This window comes from Quercus robur, chromosome 8, assembly GCF_932294415.1.
Source record: "Quercus robur chromosome 8, dhQueRobu3.1, whole genome shotgun sequence".
NCBI lineage: Eukaryota > Viridiplantae > Streptophyta > Magnoliopsida > Fagales > Fagaceae > Quercus > Quercus robur.
Window position 1 is genome coordinate 28,490,323 of NC_065541.1, and position 10,079 is coordinate 28,500,401.

Below are 10,079 nucleotides of genomic sequence, written 5' to 3' on the forward strand. Positions count from 1 at the left end.
GAGTAATATTGTAAAATAAAAGTTGATAAAAGCATGTTAACATTCCATATTATTGATATTTATTTTGTGATGTAATAAAGAGCTTTATAAAAGTTGATAAAAGCATGGTAATTCATTCCATATTATTGATATTTATTTTGTGATGTAATAAAGAGCTTTATTGCAAGATTTTGTTTTTTGAATGCTTTGTTTTTTGAAGTATGTCAACGCTTGTAAAGCATGTTAAGGGGTATGTTATCATCATATGTTTCTTCATCTTCAATGTTTGAAGTTTTGTCTATCCTTATTTGTTCAATTTGTGAGCTGTTATCATTTTCTCCTTTTGTTGCACCATTTGTGTTGATCATTGATGAAATGGCACTGGAAGATTCTTGGCTGGATCTTATAAAGTTTGTGCTGGCAAATTTGTTGTCACTAAGATTTTGCATAGGTATCTGCATTCATATTAAATTTGAGCACGTTATTTACATCAGTATAGCGTAGAGAAAGAAATAATATAGCATACTGGCTCGTGTTTTTTTTTTGTTCCATACCTTTTTCTCATTTGAAGGTGCATCAAAAATCTTAGCAACTATGTAATTTTCAAAACCATCATTTAGATTGAATTCATTCAAGCGAAGTAGAAAAATGTATTGTCTTCCTAAAATTTTCTTAAGATCATGTGGGATTCCTTCTTCAATATCAATCTGCATATTAGGAATTTTAATTTATATTATAATCTATAGTTTTACAGTAAATTTAATAATTTAAATAAGTTGTACCTCTGTTTGTTTTTCAGCAAGATCTTTCGCAGATTTATTTAGGATTTTCTCAGCATCTCGATCAAATATGACAAAAGTTGTCTTGTCAGTTGAATCAAAGACTTCAATTTGAATCCTGTATCTGAAGTATTTTGCAATTGTTTAGTAATTATAGTAAGATGAATATGTTTATAAAAAAAAAAAATTTCAAACTTTGTAGTTAATGTGTGTGCCTCTAACCTTGGGATGGGCAGATTTGTTTTTGTTTCACATTTTGCGCACCAAAATGATCCTGATTGTGGTTTGACCTTTTTTCCACATAACACGCATGAAATATAATACCAACCTATTGTTGTATCAATGTTGCTTATTGTTGCAACACAATAGCAGTTAACATCTTCAATGAGTTTTGAAGTTAATATGTTTTTTTTTTTTTAAATAAATGATGTATTATTATATTTTCATGTAAATGATGAGTCTACTTTGAAATGATTAACAAACTTGTTTCGTAGGATCCCATTCAATGCATTTGAGCTATGATATTGTCTTCATATTGTTTGAAGAAAATTCCTCCTCTGAAAACTGTTTTGCATGTATTTTTGGTATTTCTTGTATATTTTTGCATGTGTTGTTAGGATCTCCTTACTTTATAGAGAACTGGTTATCAACCTTACCCACAAAAGCTTTATAAAGACTCTCAAACCAATACAAAAGGTATGTGTTACAAATAATCATGGTTACAAAGCAGCTTGATAACGCCCTATCAATATACCTTGCACATTGATAGGTGAGACACTTATAAAGGGGAAGCATGTGGCATAATTGGGCTAAACACTAAAAAAGCTAGGACCATGGATAGATTTTGATTTGAAATGCCTAGAGCTCAATGATGGAGCATCCTCATCTCAAAAGGAACCTTGGAGGAGGTCACTTATCCTATCATGTCAACATTAATTGTTTTTACTAATCTTCAATCCTTTTACACTAAATGTAACAAGACATGTCGTTACTAATCTTCAATCCTCTCAATGAGCTTAAGGAGATGATGTGTTGTCAGGATCTCTCCCACTCTATAGGGAATTAGACACCAACTCCACCCCTCTCCCAAACCATCAGAAAAGTTATGCATTACTAAACATGGCAAAACGGGCGGTTCGGGTCGGGTTAATCAGGTTGCGGGTCAAACAGGTCATGGGTCAAAAACGGGTCATTTTAAGTGGGTTAAAAATGAGTTCGGGTCAATCGGGTTGCGGTTCAAGTCGAGTTGACCCGTATTTTCACATGATTTTTTTTTTTTTTTTTTTTTAAGGAAAACAATATGTATTTGCTATTTGAAAAGTTATGCAACATATTACTTGATGTAAAATGCATTATTTTGAATTTACCACTTATATCAAGAATGAACTTAGTTAAACTTATTAATACTTATTCAATAATTTTAAAATTATACAAATCCTAATATTGCTATCTAAAACAAAATAACACAAAGATAAGTAAAACAAATACACAAGTTTTATTTTTACACAATATTAACATTTCAAAAAAAAATTACAAATGACTTATTAGATAACTCATTTGATAAAGAATAAAAACATATAAGGAAGTTACAATTTTGAAAATTAATTTTATAATCTATTATCAATTGTGGTTGGCACTCTATTTCAATTTGAGATATACATTAAAGTTTGATTGCTTACTTATTTATACATGGTCTCTTTTATGAAGATCATATCATTGTTAAGCAACACACACTCTAAGAAATATTATAATTTATTTTGAAAAGCCGTTTATTTTGAACATAAATTGTTAAAAAATAGGTCTAAGCATTCATAATTTATGTTAATTTGATACTTTGGCTTTATTATTTTCACACTTGTGAATGTGTCTCACACATGTCTACAATTTTAAATCTGTTTTTAACTCTACTGTAATCATATTATCTTGGCATGTACTTTGTTATTTGATATCTAAAAATCTTTACTCATTACAGAATGCTCAACCATTTATCTTTCAATTAATTTGCATATAGTTATGTAAATGTATCAATTGTTTCCTTAAAGCTCATAATAAACAATTAAACTAATATTGTCTTAATTTCAATTTTTTTTTTTACCAAAAAAAAAGTTTTAAAAAAATGGTTCAGGTCGAGTTGACCCGCAAAAAACACAGGTCGGGTCACAGGTCAACCCATTTTTGCTTCAGGTCAAAAAATCGGGTTCAGGTCAGGTATTTTTTGGGTCGGGTCAGGAAATTCTAACTTGTTTTGCCATGTCTATGCATTACATATCAATGTTACTCTGCAATTTTTCTCTCAAAAGTTGCAAGAAATTCTTGTACCGACGTAAACTGCTTCTTGCCAAACCCCCTGGTTGGCCCAAAGACTAGGAATAGATTGTTCCTATGTTTGAAGTTGTTATCTAGTAAATCTTCTCTCATCATATCACATTGTTCAGTCGGCCACCTTGTTGTGGTTCCCATTTTCGAATTCAACACATCACTAAAGAAAAAGAAAAAATTGTCAAAATGTTCACAATTCTTAACCTTGAAATTGATATTCATCTGACCAAAAAGAGTTAATATTAATATTTATATTAATCATATCTTTTATGAATACTTTGACTTGTTGACTCCAAACCGTCTTACACGTAACCGTGTGATGATTTTTCATTTTGTATCATATTCTTGATTTGTTGACTTTGTTTTGTGCACTATTTTCCTGTGGGTACCGCCATTTTCACATAGGTGGGGCTTAAACTTTAAGGTACTACCCAATGACATAATATTATAAGAAAAAGTTAACAGATATTAGGAACTTTTTTTTTTTTTTTTTTATGAAAAAAGAAAAAAAAGTAACTAATTCTTTTTATAATTTTTTTTTTAAATTTCTCGTTAAGGTAATATTGAAACTTTCTCAATATAATAGTTGATTCTCTTTTTGCCCACAAATTATTCTATTTTGCTGAAAGTCTTACATTAGCATCCGAAAATGCTATCTCGTTCCATTTTACCATTTCAAAAAGTTACTTTATCAATTATACCATACCATTTTACAACACACCAAATATCCCAAAATTCTATTTTTTTCCCATTTTATTTAAATATTCTTTTTTTTTTTTACTATTTCTCTTTTTCTATTCCTTTTCCTCTCTTTCTCCCTCAACCTTTAGCACCGGTTTCAACATAGAGCCACACACACACAAATCCATGATACACCGATCCACCTATCCAAACCCATCACCACACACACCGATCCACCTATCCAGAACCTTCTCTTATTTTCTTTCATCTTCACACCAAACAAAAATTGAACACAATCCAAGAGTTTCAAACCCAAAAAAAAAAAAAAAAAAAAAACCCACCACCGAAGCCCTCACGTCGATTCAAACCCATCGGAGCCCTCACACCGAGCCATCGGAGCCATCCGATTCCACCGTTGTCAAAACCCACAGGGTCTTAGGTTTGAAGAGAGCAGAGAGCAGATGAGAAAGAGAGAAGGAAGAGAGAGAAAAGAGGAGAAATAATGAGAGAGGAGAGAGACATTTCCGGGTTAAAAAGTCCAGAGGGTATTAAATTTTTTTTTTTTATACCATTCAGCTATAGTACCATCTTAAATGTAAGATGGTACTGTAGCTCTATGCCAAAAAATTTTTAGCATTTCCCAAGTTTAGCCTTCCAGTTGCTGAGCATTTTTTGGGCCTAAATGTCAAATGTATCTTACATTTGGCATTTGGCAGGCCCACTGCTAATGCTCTAAAAGCTAATTGTCTTTCCAAGTGGTTCTTCAAAACTTTGATTGCTGGCTTTTTTCTTTTTTTTTTTATTTTTTCGTGACTTGGTGATCAATATTTTTGCATTATTATCCTAAGTGCACCACAATTTTTAGGTAATAAAGGCTATATGCAGTTGTCCAAATTCGGTGACTTGTTGACTTGTTGCCTCTTTCGGGTACTTAGCATTTATACAGAATCAGTAGTATAATACTACAACGTGCTGGGATGACAAATATGGTACTCACAGTATATCTACTGATTTAAGTTGTGTACGTACTAAACTTTTAGTCGGTTAGGACTTGTTAGTCATCGTTTACCTCATGGGCTGTTTGCTAACTAAATGAGATAGTCTTTGGAATATATACCAATTCCACCCTTTTGTTTTTTTTAAGACTTTAAACCAATTTGTCTAGCTCATCATCTCTTCTCAAGAAAAATAATTAGAACCAATATGTCTCTTTTCAGTGGTTATGTTCTGAATTCATTTCTGCGGGGCTGATTGCAGTTTTTACTTTTTATATATCCCCCTGTAGGGCTTATCATTCAATTCGTTTTAAAATTCAAACCTGTTCTGTTATTTGACATTATGGATTCTAATTATATATCCTTAAATCATTGATCAACCTGTTGCAGATTCATTTCTATAAACTTTCACTCAAAAGTTTTGACTATGTGCATGTTAATTAAGTATGAGATTTATGACGACTAGGACTCAAACAATGCTGTCAGCAGTTCTTTCTTATTGGATTATGAGTTTATGACCAGAGGTAAAAATCTCTAACTACTGCATGCTTTTAGCATCACTTCTTTACTTCATGCCTCCTCTGTATGGCTAAAACCAACACTGCTTGTGTTCAAAATGCAGCATTCCATTCAATATGGATGACATTTCCAAGTTGATCCTCCAAATTGATCCTCCACCTCTTATTCGCAAAAACTCAGGCTTTACATTCTTATTACGACGCTCAGAATGACATCAAGTGGTTATACTTGCCTGCCAGCAATCTCTTCTCTTCTCAATTGGCAGTACCCTTTGAAGTTTGATGTTCCCACCGAACCTGTGTATATTTCATTTCCCACAGCTCAATGTGTAATTATACTAATCATTTTTTTTTCTTCCCAGGCTATTGTTTGGTCTTTCTTGGCTAATTATTACTAGTAAGTTTCCTGTGCGATGTACGGATAATGTTATAATGTTTTATGTAAATTTGTTTTTGGCAAATATTATACATATATTATAGCATATTTATTATAAAACTTTTATAGTAATGAGTTCATCATAAAAAGTAACAATTATAAATTGCGCACATATATCTATTATAATTATTTTGTTCAAGTAATGAGCAATAATTAAAACAATTTGGAGTAATATTGTATAATAAAAGTTGATAAAAGCATATTAATTCATTCTATATTATTGATTTTTATTATGTGATGTAATATAAAGCTTCATTACGAATTTTTTCTTCTTCAATGCTTTGTTATTGCGGTATGGTGATGCTTGTTGTCATCATCAGTTTCTCCATCTTCATCATTTGAAATTTAGTCCGTCCATATTTGTTCAATTTTTGAGCTTTCATCATTTTTTCCTTTTGTTGCATCATTTGTATTAATTACTAATGAATTGGCACCGAGAGATTCTTGATTAGATCTTACAAAGTTTGGACTTTGTCGCTAAGATTTTTCGTAGGTATTTGCATTTATATTAAATTTCAATGATGTGAAAGTTTTTTATAAATTTTTTATTTTTGTTAATTTTGGAATAGTGCAGTAAAAAGAATTAATATAGCATGTTGAATTGTGTTTTTTTTTTTTATTCCATATCTTTTTATCATTTGAAGGTGCATCAAAAATCTTAGCAACTATATAATTTTCAAAACCATCTTTTAGATTGAATTCATTCAAATGAAGTAGAGAAATCCATTTTTTTCCTAATTTTTTTTTTCAAATCACGTTGGATTCCTTCTCCAATATCAATATTTTTACAATAATTTAAATAAGTTGTACCTAAGTTTATTTTTCAGCAAGATCTCAATCTTGTAGATTTATTTAAGATTTTCTCGGCATCTCGATCAAATATCACAAACTTTGTTTTGTTAGTTGCATTAAAAACTTCAATTTGAATCTTGTATCTGAAGTAGTTTGCAATTGTATATATATAGTAGTTATAGTGAGATAAATATATTATCAATATTTGGAGAGTATGTAGTTAATGTGAGTTCCTCTAACTTTGGGATAGAAAGATTTATTTTTGTTTTACATTTTGCACACCAAAATGATCCTGCTTGTAATTTGACATTCCTTTTACAAAGTACACACAAAATGTAATACCAACCCATTGTTGTATCAATGTTACTTATTATTGCAATACCCTAGCAATTCACATCTTGCAATAAACTTTGAAATTAATATGTATTATTTTTTTAATGTAAATAATATGATGTATTATTATTATTTTACATAAATGATGAGTATAATTTGAAATTATTAACGAACCTGTTTCATAAGATCTCATTCAATGCATTTTATCTTTACTATTGTCTTCATATTATTTAAAGATAAATCCTCCTATGAAAATTGTTTTGCATGTATTTTTGGTATTTCTTGTATAGGATCATGTTTTTGACCATTCCTATCATTGAATTTTTTTTAAAGAAAATATTAAGTTAATGGCATTTTGTGAGATAGTATAAGCTATTTATTAGACTTTTTTGTTATTATAAATTTTGGAAATATGCACTTTCAATTATTTCAACAACCTGAGGGATCTCAAGATTTATATATATTTTTGTTGCACTGGTCGATGACAGAGAATTTGTCTGCATAAATTGCATAGAATATTATTAATAGACAAAAGCATATTGAATTGAAATTGGGGAAAAATGAAGAGATATTTCATGAGAATGAGATTTTGTTGAAGTATCATATATACGTGGGGGAGGAAGAAGAGAGTTTGTAAGAGGGTAAGAGTTTTTGCTTTGATTTACACGTGAGAATGGTCAAATTTGCGTCATAATATGTAAGGTAAGAATTGGGCCTGAGTTTTTCATAAGGTTTGATCTACTTTTAAAAGGTAATCCATTTTATAGTGAATAATTTTTGGTCTAATTGGTCTAATTGTCAAGAACAGTTCATATCAATATAATAGTAAAAATAAGTTACTATGATCTATTGAGTAACAGTTAAAAAAATTTAATAAAAAGAGGTAAAAAATGCTAAATTTATATAATAGTAAAAATAAGTTACTATGATTTATTGGGTAACAATAAAAAAAAAAACTTAATGAAAAAAGGTAAAAAAATGTTAAATGCAATAAGTTACTATGATCTATTGGGTAATAGTAAAAAAAAACTTAATAAAAAGAGGTAAAAAATGCTAATTTTATATAATAGTAAAAATAAGTTACTATAATTTATTGGGTAACAGTAAAAAAAAACAATATGTTTCTTCATCTTCAACGTTTGAAGTTTTGTCTATCCTTATTTGTTCAATTTGTGAGCTGTTATCATTTTCTCCTTTTGTTGCACCATTTGTGTTGATCATTGATGAAATGGCACTGGAAGATTCTTGGCTGGATCTTACAAAGTTTGTGCTGGCAGATTTGTTGTCACTAAGATTTTGCATAGGTATCTACATTCATATTAAATTTGAGCACGTTATTTACATCAGTATAGCGTAGAGAAAGAAATAATATAGCATACTGGCTTGTGTTTTTTTTTTTGTTCCATACCTTTTTCTCATTTGAAGGTGCATCAAAAATCTTAGCAACTGTGTAATTTTCAAAACCATCATTCAGATTGAATTCATTCAAGCGAAGTAGAAAAATGTATTGTCTTCCTAAAATTTTCTTAAGATCACGTGGGATTCCTTCTTCAATATCAATCTGCATATTAGGAATTTTAATCTATATTATAATCTATAGTTTTACAGTAAATTTAATAATTTAAATAAGTTATACCTCTGTTTGTTTTTCAGCAAGATCTTTCGCAGATTTATTTAGGATTTTCTCAGCATCTCGATCAAATATGACAAAAGTTGTCTTGTCAATTGAATCAAAGACTTCAATTTGAATCCTGTATCTGAAGTATTTTGCAATTGTTTAGTAATTATAGTAAGATGAATATGTTTATAAAAAAAAAATTCAAACTTTGTAGTTAATGTGTGTGCCTCTAACCTTGGGATGGGCAGATTTGTTTTTGTTTCACATTTTGCGCACCAAAATGATCTTGATTGTGGTTTGACCTTCTTTCCACATAACACGCATGAAATATAATACCAACCCATTGTTGTAACACAATAGCAGTTAACATCCTGCAATGAGTTTTGAAGTTAATATGTTTTTTTTTTTTTTTTTTTTTTAAATAAATGATGTATTATTATATTTTCATGTAAATGATGAGTCTACTTTGAAATGATTAACAAACCTATTTCGTAGGATCCCATTCAATGCATTTGAGCTCTGATATTGTCTTCATATTGTTTGAAGAAAATTCCTCCTCTAAAAACTATTTTGCATGTATTTTTGGTATTTCTTGTATAGGATCATGTTTTTTACCATTCCTATCATTGAATTTTTAAAAAGGAAAAAATAATGTAAATGGTATTTTGTGAGATAAAAATGCTATTTATCATATTTTTTTGTTATTAATAATTTTTAAAATATGCACCTGTCAATTATTTCAGCAACCTCAGGAATCTCAAGATTTAGATATACTTTTGTTGCACTGGTTGATGATAAAGAGAATTTGCCTGCAAAAATTGCATAATACTTTATAATAAACAAAATCGTATTGAATTGAAATTGAGAAAAAGGAAGACATGTTTTAATGAGAATGAATTTCTCTAAAAGTATCATTAGATTGTTTTGAAAATGAATAAGTTTGAGTATAAAAAATTTATAATTAGTGATTACATTTCTCATTGTAAAATTTATGGCCTAAGATTAGTAACCAATATACTTATTAACTTGATAGCAGTACTAAGTACATTAAAATTGATAGTTGGTAACATTATTTAGTTATACTTACCTCCAAATGATTTGACAATAGTCGAAGTTGCAATTAAGACAAAAGGTCCTGGATTGTTCTTATATACATCTTCATCGATTTGCCAGACACTTGTTCCCCATAGTGAAAGCCTAATTTCTTTTCCCCTGGTATAGTTAAAATCATTGAGGATTTTTTTGTTATTAGTATTTTTTTTTTTTTATAATTGATTTTTCTATATAAACATATAATGACATCAATATCACATAAAAAATTTTGTCTTACTCTTTCAAAAGCAATTGCAGATTGCGCAGTTTTCTTGGTGCACCATTAACTTGAGGCTCTTCAACATTTCCAACTACTACCAACTTTCCAACAACATCTATTTATATGCAATTATCTAGTTAGGTTATTTTGAATCATTAATTTAGGATACAACTATATTAGAGGAATTGTGAAATAGATGCAGATTTGTATTTACCTATTAAATAGGTGTAGTTGTAACATTGGTTCTGTATTTGGTCATAGTCAGCAAACTGAAAGCAGTATTTTTGGATTGAGTTCATATCTTCGTTGGACTCCAT

General features: G+C 29.6%; 1 protein-coding gene across 1 annotated transcript; it reads right to left on the reverse strand.

The window, feature by feature from the left end:
* Nucleotides 1-203: 203 nt before the first annotated feature.
* On the reverse strand, nucleotides 204-10,079 carry LOC126696111 (uncharacterized). Its single transcript, XM_050392898.1, has 9 exons — nucleotides 9,977-10,079; nucleotides 9,781-9,877; nucleotides 9,538-9,662; nucleotides 9,178-9,259; nucleotides 8,469-8,589; nucleotides 8,297-8,393; nucleotides 5,505-5,568; nucleotides 762-882; nucleotides 204-434 (listed from the first exon to the last, which is right to left on the reverse strand). The coding sequence occupies exons 1-9, from the start codon at nucleotides 10,077-10,079 to the stop codon at nucleotides 204-206; spliced, it is 1,041 nt and encodes a 346-aa protein (XP_050248855.1).

Coding starts and splice junctions, on each gene's coding strand:
- LOC126696111 (XM_050392898.1), bottom strand. CDS start 10,079: ATGGAGTCCAACGAAGATATGAACTCAATCCAAAAATACTGCTTTCAG. Junction 9,663..9,780: donor CTGCAATTGCTTTTGAAAGA/GTAAGACAAAAT, acceptor TAACTATACCAG/GGGAAAAGAAATTAGGCTTT. Junction 8,394..8,468: donor TTGCTGAAAAACAAACAGAG/GTATAACTTATT, acceptor CCTAATATGCAG/ATTGATATTGAAGAAGGAAT.